The sequence below is a fragment of the Taudactylus pleione genome, unplaced genomic scaffold (genome assembly GCF_031769625.1).
Source record: "Taudactylus pleione unplaced genomic scaffold, aTauple2 ptg000019l, whole genome shotgun sequence".
NCBI lineage: Eukaryota > Metazoa > Chordata > Amphibia > Anura > Myobatrachidae > Taudactylus > Taudactylus pleione.
This window is the reverse complement of record NW_028284421.1, coordinates 2,783,446-2,808,714: the sequence shown is the minus strand read 5'-3', so window position 1 is coordinate 2,808,714 and position 25,269 is coordinate 2,783,446. Positions and strand designations below refer to the sequence as shown.

General features: G+C 41.8%; 1 protein-coding gene across 5 annotated transcripts in view; it reads left to right on the top strand.

The window, feature by feature from the left end:
* RAB27A (RAB27A, member RAS oncogene family) overlaps window positions 1-17,952 on the top strand; it is a 127,656-nt gene extending 109,704 nt beyond the window's left edge. For 4 of the 5 annotated variants that reach the window (XM_088444882.1, XM_088444866.1, XM_088444868.1 and 1 more), the window contains 3 exons: window positions 7,621-7,724; window positions 13,748-13,871; window positions 16,689-17,952. In XM_088444882.1, the coding sequence (XP_088301008.1) occupies window positions 7,621-7,724; window positions 13,748-13,871; window positions 16,689-16,887 (427 nt within the window). In that variant the 3' untranslated portion in view covers window positions 16,888-17,952. The remainder of the gene's footprint in view (window positions 1-7,620; window positions 7,725-13,747; window positions 13,872-16,688) is intronic. The other variant, XM_088444893.1, reaches the window with a different exon arrangement.
* Window positions 17,953-25,269: the final 7,317 nt, after the last annotated feature.

Sequence of the window (25,269 nt, the reverse complement as noted above, 5' to 3'; positions counted from 1 at the left end):
CTGTCCATAGGATGTTGTTCCAGAACTGTAATGGCTTTTTTAGATGTTGTTTGGCAAACTGTAATCTGGTTTTCCTGTTTTTGTGGCTCACCAATGGTTTACATCTTGTGGTGAACCCTCTATATTCACTCTTGTGAAGTCTTCTCTTGATTGTTGACTTTGACACACATACATCTACCTCCTGGAGAGTGTTCTTGATTTGGCCAACTGTTGTGAAGGGCTTTTTCTTCACCAGGGAAATAATTCTTCTGTCATCCACCACAGTTGTTTTCCATGGTCTTACGGGTCTTTTGGTGTTGCTGAGCTCTCCTGTGCGTTCTTTCTTTTTAAGAATGTTCCAAACAGTTGATTTGGCCACACCTAATGTTTTTGCTATCTCTCTGATGGGTTTGTTTTGATTTTTCAGCCTAATGATGATTTGCTTCACTGATAGTGACAGCTCTTTGGATCTCATATTGAGCGTCGACAGCAACTGATTCCAAAGGCAAATGTCACACCTAGAATCAACTCCAGACCTTTTACCTGCTTAATTGATAATGAAATAACGAGGGAATAGCCCACACCTGTCCATGAAATAGCTTTTACTTTTACTTTTGGCCCCTTAAAAAGTGGGAGGCACATATAGAAACTGTTGTAATTCCTACACCGTTCACCTGATTTGGATGTAATTACCCTCAAATTAAATCTGAAAGTCTGCAGTTAAATCACATCTTGTTTGTTTCATTTCAAAGCCATTGAGGTGGTGAATAGAGGCCAAAATATGAAAATTCTGTCAATGTCCCAATATTTATGCACCTGACTGTATATGTGTGTGTATGTATATGTATATGTATGTATGTATGTATATATATATATATATAAATATATAAAAATTTTTAGGTTTTTTGTTCTATATTTTTTTTTTCCACACCCTGATGACAAGACCGCACAGGTCTTGAAACGTTGGCAAATAAAGTAATTTTTCTTCATTTATAAAGTCCGTGGAGTGCCGCCTGTTGCTGTTTTTTAACAGACATCGCATCTCTACATTATTTTAAGGAAGGCACCCCGGCTTTATCGTATTGGAATAGTGAGTGCCCCTCTAAATATAGTGTGTGTGTGTGTATATGTGTATATATATATATATATATATATATATATATTATGAGATATCTCACTTACCGACCCACTCGTTTACGACCGTTCGCACTTACGACCACATCCGCGCGTTACCGTCACTCTCGAACTTACGTCCCCCGTGGACTTTTTAGCGACCGTTCGGAGTTACGACCCGCCCTGACTCTTTAGCGACAGGCGGCGCGTGCGGCATCTCAACGTCAGAGAGATGTCAGAGAAAAGGAGCGCAAAGAAAAGGAAGGCTATTGATCTTGACATGAAAATGAAGATCATAAGTGATTATGAAGCTGGAAAGAAAGTTAGAGATAGCAGGTGACTTGGAGCTGGCACATTCAACCATTTCAACAACAATCTTGAAGGATAAAGAGAAAGAGGCAGTGAAAGCATAAACAGGATTTAAAGCCATAATAACTAGGCAGCGGAAAGGCCTCTTTCATGAAATGGAAAAATTACTGGCGATCTGGTTTGATGACCATATGCAAAAAAAAAATGCCACTGAGCCTTCAAATTATTCAAGCCAAGGCACGCAGTATCTTTAAAACTATGAAGACACGTGAGGAGGATGAATCGACTAAACCATCCATGGCTTGCCGTAAATGTTTCCAACAGTTTAGTCGGAGATTCAATATGCATTATCGCAGTATCAGTGGTGAGGCAGCAGGTACTGACGTAGAAGCAGCTGAAAAATGTGTTGACTAATTTGATGAAATCATCAAGAAAGGTGGCTGCCATCCGGAACAAATCTTCAAAGTGAATGAAACAGGAGTTTTTTTGGAATAAAAATGCCCGAAAGGTCCTACATACACAAAGAAGCTAAAACAATGCCCGGTTTCAAGACCTTTAAGGACAGGGTCACGTTGTTGCTGGGTGGAAATGTCGCTGGGTTTAAGTTAACGCCTTTGCTCATCTATTGCTCCCAGAACACACGTGCATTCAAGCAAGTCAGTAAGCACATGCTGCCCCTATACCATTGTGCAAATAACAAGGCATGGATGATCACTAGCTTTATTTGAGGATTGGTTTACCAACTGCTTCATACCCCCAGTCAAGTGTTATTGTCTGGACAAGGGTGTTCCCTTTAAAATTATCCTCCTGCTTGATAATTACCCAGGACACCCCCAGCATCTTGATGATGTTAACCCAGATGTAAAGGTAGTGTATATGCCTAAAACCACCACTGCTATCTTACAGCCAATGGACCAGGAGGCTATAGTTCCGTTCAAAGAATACTATTTGCGCACAACTTTTTCCAAAATTGTCTCGGCAACAGAAAATGATGAAGTAACCCTTCGTGATTTTTGGAAATCATTCAACATTTTACAGTGCATAAAGAACATAGAATCCGCTTGGGAGGAAGTGACAGAAAATTGTATTGTGTGTTGACATAGTTGACAAGTGTTTGACATAGTCGAACATGTCGATGACCTAAATCAAACAACTGTGCAACTTGCTAATGTGCTTAATTTAGATCTTGAAGTGGAAGATATATAGCTCTCCCTCGACATATTCCACCAATTCTTCAATAACAAAGATTTAATAGAGTTGGAAGTGCAGCAGCACCTGGAAGAGGAGGAGGAGGAAGAAGGAGGAGAGGAAAAAATGGAAGATATACATAAGAAGTTCACAGTAAAGGGTTTAGCTGGTGTGTTCTCGAAAGTGAATGCAGCTATGTTACAACTAGAGGGTATGGATCCAAATGTTGAAAGGTTCACAAAAGTGAAACGGCAAATTAATGAACTTTTACGATGCTATTGTGAAATTTATGAAGAAAAAAAAGAAAATTACAAAGCAGACCACACTAACAGGATTCTTCTCGAAAGCTACACCCAGTACCCTTACCCCTACAAGTCCTTCCATTTCCTTGCCGTCATCTTCCTTACCCGAGCCCTCTACAGATCCTGATAACACCAATGATTACGCATCACATGATGAAGGATTTGGCTAGAATGTCTGTTTTTCATAACTTTTATTTTTTTTGATGCCGGTTGTCCTGTTCATGCTCTGTAAAGGTACAGTATGCAACAATTATGCTAAGTCTAACTAGTTTTGCAAAGTAAAAAAAAAAATATTCTAAGTAGTTATGCAAAATAAAACAAACAAGTTCTGCAAAGTACTGTACAGTGCTGTAAAGTTATGCAAAATTACTGTATGCAAAGTAAACCGTTATTCAAAATAAAAGTTTTGCAAACTAAAAAAAAAAAGAAGCAAAATAAAACAAGGTATTCAAAATAAAGCAGTTTACTTTTCTTCATAATACAGTACAGGTAAATGATTGCTCTGCAACTGTGTACAGTATTATACTGTACAGTACATGTATACAATACTGTACTATAAGTATGCATATATAGTACTGTATATTCTGTTTCACTGATTTTTTTTCACTCTATTTTTAATGTTTAAAATTGTTGAATGTGCCAGCTTCTTTCCAACTTCATTTTATAATTGCTCGTTTAACGACCAATTAGTAGGAACGGAAGCATGTAGTGAAGTATTATGGGCAATACTTCTGTGAGTCTCCCCCACCAAGGTCCACTCTTTGCATCATGAGATGTAGTTTGGAAAGAGATAAAGCACCAGACCACAAACCAGCAGTTCTGTGTAATAACCTATATTATTTTATAGATTTCCTCTTTCTAGGCTGTCAAGTTACATTTGTGGTTGCAAATATTCAATTCATGCAGTTGCAGAACTGGAAACTTTTTTTTTTTTTATATGGATGTACTGTCCGTTTTCACCTATTTTCAAGCAGCACAATTAAAGATTAATTTTTCCCAAAATCCAGTTTGTTTTGGGTCCAATACACTTTCCTACCTTTGTTGCCCTTACCCTGATCCAGCGGATCTCCTGTAGGATCCTTCCCAGGTCTTTTATTAACCTTTTGACTGGTTGAAACTCCCCTGTGAGCCTCTGACGTACAGGAAGATACCAGAGGGGCATCGACGCCTGCTCAGCCTGGCAGAAGTCAACGGTTTCACCTGAAGTGGACACGTTGTGGTAGGAGAGGGGAAAGTTAGAACATTTGGTAGCAGTGCTGGATTGAAAGATTATGGTTTTGGTGAAGTTCTCCTTTAAATAATAGTATATTGGAAATTAACAGTAACAGGGTCAGATTTGTGTGTGTTATCTATATTATGAAGCTATATATGCATCAAGCCAGTAAGATCTTATGGGAACTGCTGGTCTCCCCTGCTAGTCTCATGCCATAGGTTAAGCCTATGTTATGTGCAGGGCCCGGAGCAAGGTTTCTGGGTGCCCTAGGCAACATTTCACATACCACCCCTGCTTCCTCTATTTCATAATATAATATGCCACACAGCAGTGTTCCAAATTCATAATTTACCATATAGAAATGCCCCAACTAATATTCCACTATAACACTGCACCCAATTCATTATATGCCACACAGCTGTATCCCCACTTCACAATTACAAAATGCATAAAACATGTCACACATTTGTGTCCCCAATACATATGCAACACATTTTGCTCCCAATACATAGGCCACACCGCTGTGCCCCAAACTTATTGTATGCCACATAGCCGTGAATTATGCCACATAAGGCATTTGTGCCCCAAATTCTTAATATTCTATACAGCTGTGTCCCTATAGATTACACACACACACACACACACACACACACACACACACACACACACACACACACACACACACACACACACACACACACACACACACACACACTAACACTAACACCCATTAATCCAGAAAGTCATATCCTATCTTGCGAGTCTCCATTCAGCAGCAGCTCCTCAAGATATCTAGGGTGCGCAGAGCTTCTTATGTGAGTGACAGGCTGGTACCCAGAGGAGAGGATAGGACTGGAGGAGAGTGAAGGGGCGGCCCCCACTTCAGGTGATGACAGATGGGGGTTTTCCTGTGTCAGCCTTACTCACCAGTAGTTCCGGCCAGGACTGAGAGACCTCCTTTTTTTTACTCGGCGGCACCCTCCTGTGGCCAGCAGTTTTAGGCTGCTGCATGAAGCTGCCTAATGGTAGCATCGGCTTTGCCTATGTGGCTTTTTCACCGGTCTGGTATTTACAATGCTTTTACTACAGACTGGTTATCCAGGTAGAGGACAATCCACAAGTATAGCACGTGGTTTATTTAATTGACACATAAATTAAGTTGTTGATTAGGTTGTGTTGTTATAGCATCATTCATATGTCAGAGTTGCTAGAAGCTAATGAGGGGATACGCTCAGTCACTAGTAAACGAGTACAACCCACACAGGTTGGCATAACACACAGACTACACCAGGGGGCGTATGAAATAAATCTATATGTTGTTACATTTCATGGTAATTCTAACAAGGATACTAAATATTGCTAAAAACACAAGAAAAGATCAAATGATGACAATGGAGAAATCAACGGTATCAAAAACATGGTATGTAAATAGAAGAAATTGTAAAAATGTGTAAAGAAAAGTACAACAGTCAATAACAAAGCTCATGCTTCTCAGTACATTGTTAAATAAAAACACAGTAAAAGGTAGGTGTGTGTGTACTAAATACTGTTATCCACAAAGAAATGTGTATATTTTTTTGAGTTCTGATGTTTTAGGACAATAATGTATTTGGAGAAATAAGGCTATCCTCTCTGCATTTGTCATTATTTAGTATTCCCAACAAAGTAAATTGGTTATGTTAGGATTATTTTAGACTAGACTAGATTTTAAAACTACAACATGAATCTGGGAAATATTTTATCTATTTCTATCTTCTATTGTGTAATATGTCTGGGCCAATACACCAGCAGAACTGTAACAAAACAATGGTTGCAGGCTTGCAGCACCTAGATAAGGCGGCCATACCATATTCACAAGCCCCTTTGTAGATGTCTGAACTAATAACCTTCATTACACTGACAATTGAAATATTGGCCATGAGATTTCATGTTTTTCGCATTTTTCTGGCACTGATACTAATATGCACTGCAGTTTGGTAGATAGCTGTTTATCCTGGTCAACAACTGGACTTCAATGTTTTTGCAGCTGCTATATACTGTATATATGGAGTGAAGTGCTTGTGTTGTCATGGCGACCAGGTCAGTCAGCCCATGTTTTTTTCCTGGCCAGAATTTGCTGCCCCTGTTTGATCTCTGGGGAGAAAACATTTGTGCAGCGTATACTTGTGGATTTCCATGGTTCTGTTTTTTGGATAAGAATGAAAACTTGCTGAATTTATAAATAAAATTTAAAAAAAAGTTGCTAAACAAGTTACAATATTTATATTCTAAATAAAGATAGAACGAGGTAGAGGGTAGAGAAAAGGAGGAAAAAATGTACACCGCACCAAGGACAGAGATCTGTTTAAATAATGTAGATTATGTCATAAAATTCGATAGACCTATAGAATGGGTTTCTCCGTTTCAGGAATGATTCAATAGACAGATATTTTATTTTATGGGCACAAAGATCATAGCAAGGGTGCACCATAGGAGCAGATAAACAGTATTCAACAAAGGCAGACAGAACAGAGGCCCTGCTTCAGAGCCGGACACTCTGACAGAGCGCTTGCTCTGAATCAGGGCCGACCTTGTTAATTTTTAGAGCGGCCTCCTGGTTGTGGGTGACCCACCCACAGCTATAGCGAGCGGCCAGGAAGATGGTCGTGTCAAGACCATCGCGACCATCCGGCTTGCGACGAGACCCTCGTTGCCGCAAGCCCTGGAGTGCTTTCGGCTCTATCAGAGCCGAAGGCACTCACACTGACATCATCTGTGATGTCAGTGGGGCCAGCCCCAGACAGTAGGTATTCCCATGGGAACGCCTCCATCTGGGCAGCCACGCCCCCGGCACGCCCACCAAAGGGGGCGTGCTGTCACTCACCAATCGACAGCACGCCCCCTTTGGTGCGAGACCAGGAGCGACGGTTTGCCTGTTGCTATCCGGGTCTCGCGCATGCGCACGACGGAGCCGCCTCCGTCATGCGCATGCGCACTGGGCCAACATCGACCCGCTTGTGAGCGCTCAGCGCTCGCGAGCGGGTCTAAATCAGGCCTAGAGCTCCTTGTTAAGACCCTAAAACATAACCTTTAATTCATACATTACAAATATATAGAAGTCAACACAGACAAAACAACGAGCTCAGAAAAATATTTAAAATGTATCCTGATGGATACCAGATACAACATGTAAGAAGTGTCAAAATGAATGGTGTCCAAGTATATAGAAAATGTGCAGAACATGTATGTGCATATGAATAGTGACAGTAGTGTTATTCAGACCGCTCACGGGGTGCCTTTGTGCACACAGGGGACCCCCGCACCAACAGACCTGTGTTGACTTCTATATATTGTTTTATGTATGAATTAAAGGTTATGTTTTAGTGTCTTAACAAGGTGTGCCCCATTAACCAGGAGCTCTGTTCTGTCTGCCTTTGTTGAATAATATTTATATTCTGTGTGAATTAATTTACATTGCATGTGTCATATGAGCACTGCAGCTATTGTAATGTCTTTTTACCTTTTTTTCCCCCCCAGGTTTCGTAGTCTGACGACTGCCTTTTTCAGAGATGCAATGGGATTCCTGCTGCTGTTTGATTTAACGAATGAGCAGAGCTTCCTGAATGTCAGGAATTGGATAAGTATGTTCTGTAGTGATTTCAGCGAACCTCTCATTGTATTTAACCGCCTGCAGCACGGGCAACTGTTTTGGACAACAGTTACCCATAGCAATTGTCAAAATGTTAAACATTCCCGTATCCAATCACACACAATAAAAAAAAATAAAAAAAAAAAAATAATATATATATATATATATATATATATATATATATATAGAGAGAGAGAGAGAGATATAGAGAGAGAGAGAGAGAGATATAGAGAGAGAGAGAGAGAGAGAGATATAGATAGAGAGAGAGAGAGAGAGAGATATAGAGAGAGAGAGATATAGAGAGAGATATAGAGAGAGAGAGATATAGAGAGAGATATAGAGAGAGAGAGAGAGAGAGAGAGAGAGAGAGAGAGACCGATCCCGATCCACACATAGACAAGCGCAGTTACAAGTGCACTCAACAGACTTGAAAAAGACAGTTTTCTCATTTATTTTTCATCCACAATAACAAAGTGCAATCCAGGTTGCAAGTAAATAAATACCAACGTTTCGGTCTAAACAAACACCATTATCAAGGTGTGCAATCCAATTTCTTCCTAATACATTATAGGCTTACACAGAGTCACAGCCACCTCTCATCACAACCTACAGTAACACATATATATATATATATATATATATATATATTTGCCCTAAAATGTGACATGCAGCACCAAGTGGCAGTTCTACCCGTCCATGCCAAATTTCAATAGCTTTTGAGGTGCAGCCCCTTAAACACCATTCTCCCCCCACCTCCGGAATTCTCTCTGGCAAAAATCTGTTTCTTCGATTCAGCCGTAATACAATGGCACAAACGCGTGTGTGTGTGTATATGTGTATGTATGTAATATATAATTATGCACGCGATATAATTAGTATGTGTACATGAACGACTGATGGCAACACTAGATAAGTTGTCTATTTAGAGGTAAACATTAATGTAAGTCAATGTCCATGCAGTACAAATAATGGCACTTTTCTCAAGTGCTAATACCTAACCACATGTGCCCAGCATGCTTATCCGATGCCTTCCCTTAGAGGAAGTTTAAAATGAATGCTCCATTTGTGGTAATTGGTAGGACATATTACCATTTCCATTACTCTACAATAGGAATGCGAAGTATGGAGCATCATCAAAGCCTAAAGTTTAAAATGATTGGCTTGCAGTGGAGAAGTTGGCAAGTGGACAAGTTGCCTATAGCAACCTATCAGGTTCTACCTATCATTTTATAGAATGTACAAAAGCTAGAAGCTGATTGGTTGCTATTGCTAATTATCCTCTTGTCCATTTCTCCACACTTTAGAAGGTTTAATAAATTTCCTCCATAAGATGCTAGATCCTGTATTATTTTAAGCTTGTGGTCAGATTACAGATAGTAGACTTAATACTATTCCCCAGAATGTACATACAGTATTACACGGCCCATGTATGAGAGAACATTTTAAGCAATTTCTGGTTTTACACAACTCAACATAATCTAGTGGAATGTTGTGAATTGTAGTTAAAGCACAGAGGCCTTTTTACACAACTCTCAACATCATCTAGAGCAGGTCTGGCCAACGTGCGGCTCTCCAGCTGTTGTGAAACTACACGTCCCAGCATGCCCTGCAGCAATGTTAGCATTCCCTAATGGCAAAACTGTGGCAAGGCATGCTGGGTTGTGTAGTTTCACAACAGCTGGAGAGCCACAGGTTGGCCAGGCCTGATCTAGTGGAATGTTGTGAATTGTAGTTAAAGCACAGAGGCCTAAACCTGTGAAGTCAGTCGGCAGAGAGGTCTGTGGATGTACTTGTCAGTGTAAAACTATGTGCTATTTGGTTTAGAGCTGGCTGCTCTATCTGCATATTTTATTTGTTAAAGGAAGCTTAACAAGCCCTGTGGTATTTCTTGTGACAAATAACTGGGAACACCCTCCTCTTCTGCAAACACTCTGTTGTCTAGAGAGAGGCTAGATTCCCACCCAAGATCAAGAGCTGGGGATTAGTTATAGAAACAACAGCACAAAGAGAAAGCAGAACTTTCACCTTATTTGTCTTTGTATATTTAAGAATCTCTAACAAATTGTTTTGTGTTGCTGTTGTGCACGGAATAAAGGGAAATATAACTTCACATGCCATCTGTGCTATTTTGCCACTGTGCCACATATTTGCCATTTCAAGTGACCTCCTTCAGGCTTTCCATTGTTTTTTACAAGTGCATTTAAAGAAATGGCCAAAGCAATATCCCACATGTTCTCTAGTTACAGCATTATTGTATATCTTTGTGGTGGAAATTGTAATTTATCAGATAATATATATTTTGTAATGCACACACTGGACATGCAGATTTCCTTTCTTAAGGGAGCTTAACACTGGGCGATCCTGCATCTCTCAGCCTGGCTGATGTAGGTGGCCAGATGTAATAAGTTCAGCCAGCACATCTTCATCACTTCAAGTGTAACTGGTGGCTGCTGTTAGTGTGGTCAGAAGATGATAGAGGTCATTTACTGATTTGGATTCATCAGTATGTTTCATAATGATTGTATTTTTATTGGTTATCGGCATCGCAGACCTTTTGGGATCCAACACACTGCAGTATCTGGCTATTTGCCTGGTAACTGTGCGGCTTGGGCACCCAACAACTGTTCTACACATATAATTTCCATCAGAAACTTTAGATTAAAAAAAAACATTTCTTAGAATAGACACTGGGGGCTAAATTTATGGTGGTCACCACGTCTTCAGCAGTTTCAGTCCCAGGATTTAAAAGGGGCAATTATGATCAATACAAACTCCTAGATTGCACTTTTAAATCCAGCAGTTGACACCACTGAAGATGTGGTGGCTTTGAAAAGTGACACATAAGAAATGTATCTCCAAGACCTATTTGCATTGTATCTGCAGGTATGAGCTAGTGGTATACCTAGACACTCAAGGTCCTGGATGCAAAGTTTTCCCACGCGCATCCGTCACGCACTTTACTATGTTACACTATTTGCACTTTTCTAAATTTAGTTGTGGCAGTTATATAAAGCAGAATCCAAATCGGATGACTACTGTGCAAACTTGAGCACTACCTGGTTATTAGAATGTATAGCTGAGGCAAGCTGCATTTACCGGTGCTTACTGCAAACCATTGCTGCTACCAGTGGTAGTATTAGGTGATGGGGCTTCTTTGCTCCTTTTCCAACACTCTATAGATGCCAGGGTTCAGTGCAGGAGTGGCCTCACTACAGTTGCTTGGCATTTAATGTATGAGTCTTCAAAATGGCACAGCCTAAACTACCACATTATGACATTGCCTGAAATATATTATCTATATTGTTACATAGATGACTATTAGTATTTAAACTCATTAGAATGTGTAAAATTAAAAAGATCAGGACTCTATATGAAATGCTTCCCTCTTCCCCACACTCTGGGATTCGCATACTTGAAACTGGACTCAAAGCTGAATTATTTTGGTGACGTTAAACGGTAATCCTGAATATTTCTCACCAGGATTCGGCAATGCTCTCCCCTCTGCATCTGCCGCTTTTCAGTGCCAGGAAGCAGTATTGTCACTTCTCTTGCTTTGTGAACTTCCTGTTCAGGTAGCCCAGAGCGGCCAATATATCTGCTGCCCTTTGGCCAGTGTGTACCCGCGATATGTCGGTGAAGGTCGTTGTTCACCAACATATCGCATTGGCTGTGCTGCACAGCAGATGGACAGTTATGTCTGCAGACCTCCCGTACACACACAGTGGCAGCCGCGGGGAGGGGGGCGGGACACGCCCCACAGCTGCCAGGACTTGCGGCCAGACACAGATGATGGCCGTTCATTGTGTATGAACGACCATCACCTGCAGATCACTCAATCTGCAGATATATCTGTATAGTGTGTACCCACTATAACGGTCATCAGGAGATCCCTCTGATAGGGAAGAACTCCAGATCACAGATAAGGAATATTTAGCATTATTGTTTAATGTAATAAGCTCCACCCAAACTGAATTTTCAGTTTTGGGTTGAGTTTTCCCTTAAGTGTCTATATGACTGCATGTACCTCTACATCAGGGACTGCAGGTCAAGTGATGCCTGTAGATCAGGGGTGTGGAACCTTTTTTTCTGCCAAGGGCCATTTTGATATTTATAACCTTTATTCATGGGCCCGGTGCAGGCCATGCCCCAAAAGGGGCGGGGCCACAATCACCTGTGATTACAGCAATGCTTGGTTCATCCTGAGGATGCTCCAGGGAGCTGTAAGGGCAACGGTGTGACCGTCTGAAGCGTCTTAAGGATGCTCCAGATGGCACTGCTGCATAGATTCTGGCTGCAGGATGCCATTCTAGGCACCCTGATAGCCAGATGGGGCTAGCAGAAAAATGCTTTGAGGGCCAGACCACGCGAATCCGCGGGCCTTATGTGGCCCCCGGCCCTAAGGGTCCCCATCCCTGCTGTAGATAGTCACCAAAGGTCCCAGTGCCAATGCAGAAACTTATCATATTCAGCAATGCAAAGTGCTTCTGGAAATGTTTTAGAACAAAGCCTAGGTTAACCTTTTATAATGAATATCAATTAGAAAAGTGAATTGTGTAAGGGCAAACAGAATTAATTCAGTCAAAATCTGTTCTTGTTTTAGTGACTAATTGACTGTATGGAAATTGGTATATTAATATAATACATGATTTGCACTCCGTGGCATAATTTAAATGACTTCTGTCTAGTAGAACATGGATACATAGACACAATAAGGAGCAAAACAAATATTGGTACTCTAAAATAAGCATTTTTTTTTTTGCCCCTTGTACGAAACAATACCTTTTTATAATTACAAATGCAAATCATCCCACTTCCCATCTGTGCCCTGTTGATTCATTAAACAATGTTGTAAAAACATTATAGGCGGCTATGACATTTATCTTGTGAGCTGGGAGCTGAGTCTGTGGTCATCCAACGTTCTTCAGTTTTGTTATTTACACCAATAAAAACTGGAACCTTTTATTGCTTGCTTTGGTTCAGTCATGGATCTAAAGGGAAGTGTGTTTGACGCTTCTACTGATTACAAAAAGCCTGTTATCCAAGAAAAACAACTTTGCAGCCTTTTTCAGAAGATAGTAGCTGTACTATGCATATAAAAACTAAAGCAATGTTAAACCGTAAACACCATTGGAGGGAAACTACTTTCTTTGCAATCAGGGCTTATTTTAATATATTTGTTTTAATATCCTGTGCACATAAGGACAGAAGCTTTTCTGCACAGAAAACTATGCATGTTTCTAGATCTCTTTTCATGAAGTTACAGTAGCTGCCTTTTGGATCCACAGTATATCAACAGTACCACCTGGTGGTTAAACCCACACAGAACATTGCAGCACCATTGACTTATACACATTGCTTTTCTCAGACATTGAAACTACTTGGTTTTGGTAAACAAGAAGAGAGCCAGAAAAATTTACATTCGGAATAAGTACATAGGGGTCTATGTACTAAGCCTTGGAGAGAAATAAAGTGGACGGATATAAAGTACCAACTAATCAGCTCCTGTCACTTTACAGGCTAAATTTAAAAAATAAATTAGGAGCTGATTGGTACTTTATCTCCATTCACTTTGCCTCTTTCCAAGGCTTAGTACAGTGGTTCTCAAAGCCGGTCTTCAGGACCCCAAACAGTTTATGTTTTCCAGGTGACTTAGCAGTTGCACAGATGTAGTCATTACTTGCTGACACATTTTAAAAGATCCACAGGTGAAGCTAATTATTTCACTTGTGATTCTTTGAGGAGATCAGGAAAACATGCACTGTTTGGGGTCCCAAGGACTGAGTTTGAGAACCTGTGGCTTAGTACATAGAACCCTGTGTCTTTCCAAAGGTAATTGGCTTAATTTTAGATGGAATACAGCTAACTTACAGGGAATACAGTACAGTTCAGTGTACGAAATAAGATATGGAATTCCCAACCCTCTTTTTTTTTTTTTTTTCTTTTTTCTTTTTTTTTTTCAATTTTACTATAAGTCGAGAAATTACCAGATGACCAATTAATTGCTTCTCTTATTAGGCCAGCTGCAAATTCATGCGTATTGTGAGAACCCAGACATTGTGCTATGTGGGAATAAGAGTGATCTCGAGGATCAGAGAGCCGTGAAGGAAGAAGAGGCCAAGGAATTTGCAGAGAAATATGGGTGAGCAATTTCCTTCCTTGTATTGTATGGCTAACATGCAACTTGCCTGCTCTGTCCTATGGGACCTGGGATCTGGCCTGGCACCACAAGATGCCTGTGTTCCATGGAGACTTCACTATGATGCTGATAATTTGAGATAAAGAACACTTAATTTCAAGTCATGTAAGTTAGTGGTCGGAAAAAGAGTACATAGTCATTGAATGTGTTGATACAGGTAGGAGAACCTGGTGATCTCATGCATTACTCTATATAATATTCTTAGAGCTCCCATAAAATCTTGGCGCACCTTTCCTTTAGTTCACTAGATTCAGATTACTTTGAAAATTACAGCACTTAAGGAATGTCAGTGCTGGAACTTTATAGAAGTTGAGAAATTAAATCTTTAAAAAAGTGAGCATGTCAAACTGGTGTGCTGTGCCCGCATGCTTATTGGTGACCAGCCATATCTATGGTTATCAATCAGTGCCCCTATCAACCTTTTCAACACTATTACATCACAGTGATGTCATGGATTACTCCCGTGGGTTTTTAGAAATAGGTTTTGGACTTGTAACAGTGCACTTATCTAAATTACAATTCCTGACATGGATGATTTAGCTGACAATGTGGTCTATTCATGTAGAACATGAAGCGGCTAAAGAAAAATATCACTATAATATTGCATCACATTGATGCGATATATAGTGATGCTTAGTAGCCATTCATGTAGACTTACCTCTCCTGGGTCTTGGTGTGGTATCCGGCCCCTTCGCAATCCCTAGAAGCAGTTATAAGACAGACCTATCGGGTGCTCGATATGTCTGCTCCTCACTGCGCATGCACCAGCGTCTGGGAGCAGCAGGTCAGATCTGCTGCAAGGGGCAAAAGGGGCGGAGCTGGTGTTGGGCAGAGAGCTGGGAAGTACTCCATTTCCCTGCTCTTTTTTTTTTTTTTCTTTCTGTACAGATTACCCCATCCTGAGATGGCATAACCTGTACACTGCAGAGCTGAGCTTTCCTTTCTTCTATGAATCGCACTCCCCGTATAAAATTGTTGATGCAATGCATACATGATGCGGGTGTGGCGCTGGAGAAGGAATAACTTTCTCCACGGTAACCCCCTGTATGAATTGACAAAGGCAGTGAAAAGCCCTGTTTTCAGCTTAACAGGGCTTTTCACAGGAAGCAGTCGGGGAGACGGCGGACGCAATGCCGACCTCCGGCTTCCCGACTGCTTAATCCCGGCAAGCGTTAAATGACAGGCGTCGAAATCCTGACGCCTGTCATTCCACCTACGACGGTAGACCGGCGCTCGGATGCTGGGCGCCGCCGCGGACAGCCGCTTGGGGGGGAGGGTTAGGTCTAGGGCTCCCGGGGGGGACTTAGGGTTAGGCACCCCCCCAGGAAGCAGTCGGGGAGACGGCGGACGCAATGCCGACCTCCGGCTTCCCGACTGCTTAATCCCGGCAAGCGTTAAATGACAGGCGTCGAAATCCTGACGCCTGTCATTCCACCTACGACGGTAGACCGGCGCTCGGATGCTGGGCGCCGCCGCGGACAGCCGCTTGGGGGGGAGGGTTAGGTCTAGGGCTCCCGGGGGGGACTTAGGGTTAGGCACCCCCCCAGGAGGTTAGGGTTAGGCTAGGGGAAGGGGGGGGGGATAGGGTTAGGCACCCCCCCCCCCCGGGGAACTTGGGTTTAAGGGGTGGTTAGGTTTAGGCAATTAGAGGGGGGTTTAGGGTTAGGCACTGTGGGGGGGGGGAGGTTAGGGTTAGGCACTGTGGGGGGGGAAGGTTAGGGTTAGACACCCTAAAGGAGGGTTGGGGGGGGAAAAATTAGATTAGTTAAATTACCTCTCTAGACTATCGGGATTTCCTCCTGTGTCGGGCAGACGCTGTCGGGATTTGAACCGGCCGGCGGTAAATCATACTGATTCCCTTTTCACTGCTCTATGAATAGACCCAAAGAAAGCATTTAGAGAGGTTTGAAATCTTAAATGTAATAATTATTATTTCAGGATTTTCATAGATCTCCTTACACTTAACAAAGTGACATCCGCTTTAAGGTTTTGTGTCAAGTTCACATGCACATGAATGTTGTAAACATTTGGGAAATAAAGATCTATTGCACAGAAAAGACAGTACAGAAGCAGAATAATTGAATATATTTTTTATTGCTGCTGAGCATTCAAGCTTTGTGTACGCCAGTGGAAAATGATAGGTATGTGATTCAGTTAAGGTGTAAAAGACATTTACAGTGTTCCAGATTGCTCATAATTTGATTCCTAGTTCCCACGTTTTCTCACTGAATATTCCCCATATTCAACACCTATTTAATAATGTAGTGCATGAAACTTCTCTAAACTATTCCAAATTTCAAACGTTCTGCTGTCAATGTCTGTAGTAGGGAAGCCCGGGATTTAAGGCAAAAAACGTTGGGATTTCAATCCCGGGATTGGTGCCTCCAGTTCTGGGATTTTCGGGATTAAAATGCGCGTCTTGTGTTCAGCCCGGGGGCAGGGCTGAGTACTAGTTCCGTCGGCTCAGACACTGCCCCCAGGCCTCCATACCAGCCCGCCCACTTGTACATGCCTGCCTGCACTGGAGTCTGTGTGCTCAGGGCAGCTGGCATTGATTAACTCAATCCCGGGAATCCTGGGATTAAGATTTTTTTTCACTCCTGAATCCTGGGATTAAAAAAGAGCCGAGATTGGCCTCCCTAGTCTGTAGCCTATTTATAGGTGAATCTGTTAGTATTTATAGAGTGCAGGGCAGTGATTATTTTTTTTTTAGTCTGTTTTTCTTTGTACCCTTCACTGTAATTGTCTTTTCCTCTTTAGAATCCCCTACTTTGAAGCAAGTGCTGCAGATGGAACAAACGTGAATAAAGCAGTGGAGACTTTACTGGACCTGATCATGAAGCGCATGGAACGGTGTGTGGACAAGTCTTGGATACCACAGGGGGTTGTACGGTCCAATGGCCACAGCTCTACTGAGCAATTACATGAGGACAAAGACAAAGGCAAATGTGGATGCTGAGACCACCTCTTTAAAATAAATCCTAACCAAGATCCATAATGCCACCCTTAATTTTACAGTTCTGCGGTCATGATCTCTGAATATACATTTAAGTGTTTGTATTTTGCAAACCTTGTGTTCTGTTCAGAAAAATGTCATTATGTCAGAACTTAATGTTACATTCCCCAATCCAGCAAGGTGCAATATGGCTTTTTATTTTATTTTTTGCAAGGAGAATGTTATTCAGTACTGCAATTTATAGACACTTACAAGCCTGTTGCTCCTGGCTGTGTTTAGCCTTTATATTCCAGTCAGCAGTGTTGCTATTCTCTTCCTAAAAATATTAGGATTCCTTACATGACCTATGCTAGTCAACATATGTTTATGTGCACAGCTATTAATGCATAAATTATATATACAATTTCTTATGTTTCAACAGGAATTTAGGGCAGAATAAAAACCAGCAAAAATTCCTCAGGGCTGGTGCTAAACGATGACTTTGTATGTGCCATATGTGCTTTTTGGGCCCCTGTTGGATAGAGACAGTTCCACATTGGTCCTGGTGAGACATGCTGCCACACAAGAGCTCAATGTTGCGAAAGGCCAAATTAAAATAAAATAAAAATTCTGGGTTGGAAATTCTTCACTCACTTGTTCAATGGATAACAATTATAATTATTTTTGATTATTTTGTTTTTCACTGTTCTTTGGTGTTGGCTGGGTTTCTTTTTTTCTTTTTTGACATTAATTTCACTTAGCTGTCCACTGTGCTGAAATGCAAACCTACGTACAAACGTGGCTTTGAGAAGATCTTTCAAAATGCTAACATGAATGTACTTACGTTTTTTTTGTGATATGGTTTACAGAAGTAACTTGAAGCCATTGTATTAAATTTAAATCTGTAGTTGTATTTATTAGCAGGGAAATTTCATAGGAAAATAATGAAATTGGGTTGACAAATCATTATAAATTCTATGGCATTAAAAGGAATAATTTTTTTTAAGTTTTTTTTTTTTTATTATTGTTGGCATCTGTAATTCAGGAGAAAAATGTCATAATCACTAATCAGCATTAGGTTTTGCACCTCTCATACCCTAATATCACAGTATATTGTTTCCCATGCAGCAGACAGGAAGAGAAGGCAGTAGTGGATCACAAAGCACTGGAGATGTGCAGGTTGCTTCAGTTTGTTACTTTACCATAACCGCCCAAGTCCTGATGAGACAATTCCAGTATATTGTATCTCTGAGCTGTAGGCCCTCTGTGACCTTACAAAGCCATTCCTTATTTTATGTACCTACTGTATCCAATGCAAAATGTTATCATTTATATTATGTTTGTCTTATAAGGTAGCCACATAAAAATGGTGATGTGTTCCTAATATTTTCCTTTTTGATGTGTGTATTCATTATATTATGACAATTGTCCGCAATAACCTGACTGCACCATGAATAACCCATGTGGCGTTTTCTCCTGGCAACCATCCGTTGTGTAAGCTTAGTAACCTCCAGGACTACAACTTTTCCTGATGTTTCATATATAAAAGCCCATGGTTCTGTTACCAGTTAGTCTGATGGATTCAAATTTAACTTATCAATTCATTATTTCATACCTTGAATAGCATTTTATAATGTTGGTACTCGGGTGAATCCCCTGCTACAAAGACTAGTAACCATACACTAGTTATGAGTGCCCTATACTATTAGATCCAGTACATGTCTTCCAGTACTCTGTGCACTTCTTTTTGTGAGACCTGCATCAGTATACATATAAAATAACTATTGTCAAAGGGGCATGTTTAAGTCTTTGCAATGTGCACATAATTACGGCAACACAACATTGGTCATTGTCGTTGTGGGCTCACACCGTTCCAATGCCATATTGCACATAATTAATTGGGCCCTATAGTGTCCTGATACAGAACCAACTTCAGTGATCTAATGCTTGAATTATCACAGTGCCATGCATTGTATGATATATTCTTCATATTGCTAGTGACTGCTCTGTACTAAATGTATTACACCTGAAGGTGCATTTTTCAAAGGGTCAAGATCTTATTACATTGATGTAATAGATGGGGATTGCTTCCATATACTTTACATTGGTGTAATATGCATCATCAACATAACTGCTGTACCCTTGTTTTCTTTAGGCAGATTTATTCAACCTTAGTGATACTTTTCTACTACAGGGTGTTTGAAAATTTTGGTCCTGCTAAATACTATATAGTCCGCATACTGCATACCCATGGTATAATAATGATGAGTGCCTTTTCATAGCAGTCATCCAAAGGGTGTTTTGGGTTTAAACTGTGCCAAATACAAAATACAGTCTTCAACTAATTTCCAAAATACTTTAACAATTGTTGTCTTTGTACTTGTAAATGAGAATGTTGTTTTGCACAGCTCAAATTTCATATACTGTAGGACCAGGCCACATGGCATCTTGGTTAAAAATGAAGAATGTGTACGGTTATTTTTTATTAATGGTCTGAAATGAAGATTTAAAGTGAAATTTAATAAAAACTTAAATGGCATATTTTTGATGTATATTGTCTTTAACCATATGTTTTACAAACAATGAAGTATATTAAAATCTATTATCGAATAAAGGTGTCTTACATTGTTTCAGTGAGTGTTGCTTAAATTTGTGTTTGTCTGGCTGTTTGTCCTTTATGCACTGCCAGAGTTTTGTACCTACCTCCCCCAAATATTGCATGATGGTGTAGTTTGTCCAGGATTAGGTTGCCTAGGTTTGAACTTTGTCAGGACCACACACAGTCACACAATCTCATAAAACGGAGACACTTCTAAATTACACAGGTTCTGGGATTGAGGAGCTGGCTTCATACACACACTGTCACACTCTGGCAGGTCATGAGCAGCTCAGCACTTAATACATTCCACTTCATAGATTCAGACAATGGCAGACAGCATAATCAATCCACAATCTTTGCTCCTGGCAAATCTTAGCATTTGAAGATTATAAACTGCAGGGTCGATTGCAGCCACACAGTGCCACTGCGGACCTGCCCCCTTCTGTCCGGGAACTGGACTCCAGTATTTGTTTTCCCCCCTGATGGCAACCCTGCTAGACATGGTCTGCAGTGTGATTTCTGGGGTGATTCAGCTGCAGCAATTTTGGAAGCTATAGTGATTTTCTGATCTGTTAGTTGGCTCGTGATGTACCCTATTCCACAGGTTCTCAAATTCTATCCTCAGGACCCCAAACAGTGCATGTTTTCCATGTCTCCTCACAGAATCACAAGTGAAATCCATCTGTGGATCTTTTAAAATGTCAGTGAGTAATGAATACACCTGTGCACCTGCTGGGTGACCTGGAAAAAGTGAACTGTGTGGGGTCCTGAGGACCGAGTTTGAGAACCACTGCCCTATTCCAAACGGTATGAGTATATGCCTGCCTGCACTGTCATTTACTCCTAATTTGCATAGTTATATATAGCACATATATAATGCTCTCTCTCTCTCTCTCTCTCTCTCTCTCTCTCTCTCTCTCTCTCTCTCTCTCTCTCTCTCTCTCTCTCTCTCTCTCTCTCTCTCTCTCTCTCTCTCTCTCTCTCTCTCTCTATATATATATATATATATATATATATATATATATATATATATATATATATATATATATAATAAGCAGTTACATCAGTCCTTGCCCCCATTGGCGCTTGCAGTCAAAGGGCCTGATTCAGAGATGGACACAATACCGATGTTTATCGCTGTTCTGCACATGCGTCAAGTTTCATTATTTATGTCGCACAAGGGATTGTCAGGCAGGGACCATTTGTGGGCGGCCACGGCAGGGGCGTTTCTAGAGAGGAGGGGGCCCGTGTGCAGTCTCCGACACGTGCCCCCTCATCTCCGTCCGGTGGCTGGCTGCGCACTGAGCGGTGCGCGGCCAGTGCCGCACTTAGACTCTGGGCACTAGAGTGTACCCAGAGTCTATAGCGCATGCACAGGTCACCGGAAAAATGGCCGCAGCGGCCATTTTCCCTGTACTGCGCAAAGAACGAGAAAATGGCCGTGGTGGCCATTTTTCAGCTGTTTATACAGGCGGAGACATCGGAGAGGTAAGTTTTTATGGGTGCAGGGTGTGTGGTGCGGGCCCCCCTGGATCCAGGGGCCCGTGCCCTGCACCCATTATAAATATGCCTCAGGGTCACGGGGATGTGGCAAATCTAATGCAGGCATGTTGTGACCGTTCTCTGTACGTGTCTGCCTGCGTCTGCAATCTCGTACTCCTTCATAATGGCTCCTGCATCTCCGTTCCCGTGGCCGTTCTGCTCAAACATAGGGTTACTCAGAAGTCTGATTATTGATCAAGCTGCTTATGTGTATGCAGTCTCTAATCCAAACGGCTGCAACATTTTCATATTTTCACACAGCCATTGTGTACAGAATAGCAACTGTCTGAGTCATGCCCAAAATTACTTACCAAACACACACAATGGTCTTTTTTTTTTTCAGAACCCAATTAACCTACCAGTATATTTTTGCAAACACGGGAGAACATCCTAACTTCACACAAATAGGACCATGATCTCAATCAAACTCATGACCCCAATGCTGTGAGGCAACAATGCTAACCACTGTGCTCTGCAGATAATACTGGAAACGTATTAAGGCTTTGGGATATTTGATGTTGACATCTGCAAATCATTGGCCAGTGAAGTTGGACACTCTGAAAAGCTGCAAAGTTGCGTATAACTAATTTTCTGGTGCTTTGTTATGGATTTGCAATTTAGGGGGGATTCAATTAGGTCTGAAAAGTTGCATTTTGGTGAAAAGTGTTCAGACGCAAACTTTTTGCACAGAAGTACGTATCGCGCTATCCAAGTCCTGAAGCGTTGGCATGTACGAAAACTCCATAGACAGAAAGAGGCGAAAAGTTTTCACCATCTCTGAGCAGTTGAAAAAAAAAAAAAAAGCAAAATCCCTATTTTAGGCTAAAAATGTGGGGACTTAGGCCCTGATTCAGAGCCGGACGCTCTGACCAGAGCGCTCGCTCTGAATCAGGGCCCACCTCCATAATTATGGAGCGTCCTCCTGGATGCTCGTATAGCTGTGGGTCACCACCCACAGCATATACGAGCGTGCAGGATGATGGTCGCGATGGTCTTGACCATCGCCACTGCGAGCTGAAGCCTGCGGTTGAGTTTCTCAAATGCAAGGCCCGGAGTGATTTTGGCTCTATCAGAGCCAAAATCACTCCCACTGACATCACTAGTGATGTCAGTGGGGCCGGCTTCTGACGGTAGGCGTTCCCTTGGGAACGCCCCTGTCTGGGAGGCACGCCCACTAAAGGGGGCGTGCTGTCAATCAACATCGACAGCACGTCCCCTTTGATCAGACACTACGAGCGAAGGAAAGTCCTTCGCTCGACGCGTCTCGCGCATGCGCACGACGGAGCTCCCTCCGTCGTGCGCATGCGCAGTGCAGACCATCGACCCACTTGCGAGCGGACAGCCGCTCGTGAGTGGGTCTGAATCAGGCGCTTAGTTCAGAACCCTTTGAACATTCCCCCCTAGTGACTAATTAGGCAAAAAATATTTTCTATTTAACTTCATTTCCCCTAATAATTATGAAAACTTAAAAAGTGTTGGAAATGGGTTTAAAGTACTGGGTCAGGTAGTTTGAGGGGCTGTATGGATGGGACAGGTTTCCGGACGCCCTAGGCAACATTTCACCGACTGCCCCTGCTCCCTCCAATTCATAATATGCCACGCATCAGTCTCCCCAGTTAAATAATATGCCACACAGCAGTGTTCCAAATTCATAATATACCATATAGAATATTACACACAGCAGAGCACCAAAATCAGAATGTTCCTCATAACACTGCCGCAAATTAATTATATGTCACTCAGTCATGAATTATGCCATTCATTTTTTTTCTTTGTGGACTCAGTGGCGCCCTCCGACGGCTGCCTAATGGTAGCTCCAGCCCTGGGCAGGTGTTTTAAACATTGCAGGTGGCTGCAGCAGGTGTATTTTTAAAAGTGCACTTTAAAGACACAAAAATATACTAGCACCTATTTTAATGTACCCCCAATTTAACTGCAGTCATTTCTCCCAAAAATATTGCTTTTAATCAATTTACCACACATATTCAAATATGCATATAACATCCATTTCACACAATTTAAGAACCCAAAATACTTTTATTAGGATTAGTGCTGATTTCCTATGTTAGGCTTTTTATGGGGTACAGACTGATGTCCCCAAAATGTGCTGTAGTTGTCGCTAGTTTTGCCATGCACAATTATCGCATAAATGCCTTTTTCACGTGTTATGTAACTGGATAGGGTGAAAAATGGGAGCGCACATTGCGAAAATATATTTGTTTTGCCCAAAGCTCAGGGTGGGGGAAAACTTTTGTGTGTTAATTGACCATTACCTGCCCAGAATTGTTATTGTCAAAAAGCAAGTTCTTACCCACCACTATTAGCCTTTATCAATTACTATATTGCAACGTAGGAGTGAATGAAGAATATAAGCACATTACACAAAGTAGATTGTAAAACTTTAAGCTTCCAGTGAAAATGCTGTTTTATGTTGTTACCTTTCTGCTTTTATTCAAATGCATGTTTTTTTTTTTTTTTTTTTTTTTTTTAGTGCAAAGGTTTTGCAGATCAAGACGACCATGTCTGAGGGCAAAACCTTCCACTGTGTGAAGTGAGGAGTTGGGCAAACTGGGGACAAAAGAGGACCTACATGATACCGTAAAGGGTGAAGATGGCACTTATATGACAGCATTTTTCTCCCACTGCAAAAGGAATGTTTGTGTACCACCCCTGATGGTGTGGAATCAGAACTGGGGGAAGATTTAACGGAATCGGTATGTAATACCGCCAGCCGCATGGCCGGCAGTTCGATTCCCGGCAGCGTCAGGCCGACAGTGAAACAGATCCCGGCAGCGGCACCCCGACAGTGCTGGAAATCCTGTTCGTCCCCAGGTAAGTATGAACTAAACTAACCTACCCCCCTAACCCTCCCTTAGGGGTGCTTAACCCTAATCCCCCCTCTAAGTGCCTAAACCTAACCCCCCCCCTTTCCCACTGCCTAAACCTAAGTCCCTCGGGGGGGGGGTGCCTAACCCTCCCTCCCCCTAGCCTAACCCTCCCGGGGGGGGTGCCAGGCCCTAAGTCCCCCCCCCCCCCGAGAACCCTAAACCTAACCCTACACCCCCCTGCGGCTGCCCGCTCATGGTGCCCGGCATCCCTTCGACCGGGATGCCGGGCTCTGGTCTTCCGGCGTCAGTGAAATGAGCGACTTCTACATCTAGACGCCGGTAATTTCGCCCTCGTCGGGATATGACAGTCGGGAAGCTGGCTGTAGGTATAATGTCAGCCGGCTTCCCGATCGCATCCCGATTTAACAAAGCTTCTAAAACAGACAAGTGTAGGTGTTGCTCCATAACAATCAATCAGCTGTCTACCATTTTCAGGGATGCGAAAGCTGAATGATGGCTATATTCTCATTGTCTGCTATGAGCAACACCTCCACTATTTTTTCATGTTTAGAAACTTTGGTAGAGATACCGCCTTACCCTAAACTTCTAATGGGACCCATTTTGTACCGTACAGTTGCCCGGTTACGGAAAAGCACATCTATAGGCACACTGCCAATGTAACCAAGAAAAATGTCATTCTTTCGAGGTTCATCTCAGACGTACTGTAAATAATTATAAATAGAGCAATATTCTAAGGGGAAAAAAAAGAATGAAGGAGGTGGTCGTAAGGTGTGAGAAGAGCAGTGACCACTCCCTCTTTCATTAATGTGTTTTTCAGGGGTGTCTGAAAATCTAGAAAGGATGGGTACGCATTAGACGATGTGCGAAAAGTCTTTGTAAAAAAGAAAACGATAACTTTTCACCATGTTTTACATGGTGAAAAAAAGTGCAGAATTGGGGTTTAGGGGTGCAGGCCTAAAAAAAAGGAATAGCCCCTAAAAACTGTGTCAAAAAAAGTTTATAAAAAAATAATCGGGACACCCCCAAAAAATGTATTAAAATTTTGGGGAGAAAAAAAATAATAGTAGGGGAACAGTGTTTAAAAATAGGGAAATAGGTTCAGGGGTATTCTGCAAGTATGCGGCAGGTGTTTTCTACAATAAGCTATTAGCGGCAGGTGCATTTTTGCAGAATTTAAAAAAATTGATTTAGAGACTTAAATATATGCTAGTACCCATTTTCATGTACCCCAAATTTGATGGGACCACTTTTAAAACCGCCAATCAAAGTTTCGCTGGTTCCTGATTTTGCCTACTTTGAAATTGAATACGGGAAAGAGCGGGCACGCGTGCGATACTTTTCCGCCTGGAAAATAGGTGGAGGCGAAAAGTCGAGCAGGCGAAAAGTCTGGACTTTATGCCTCAAATTGAATTCGGG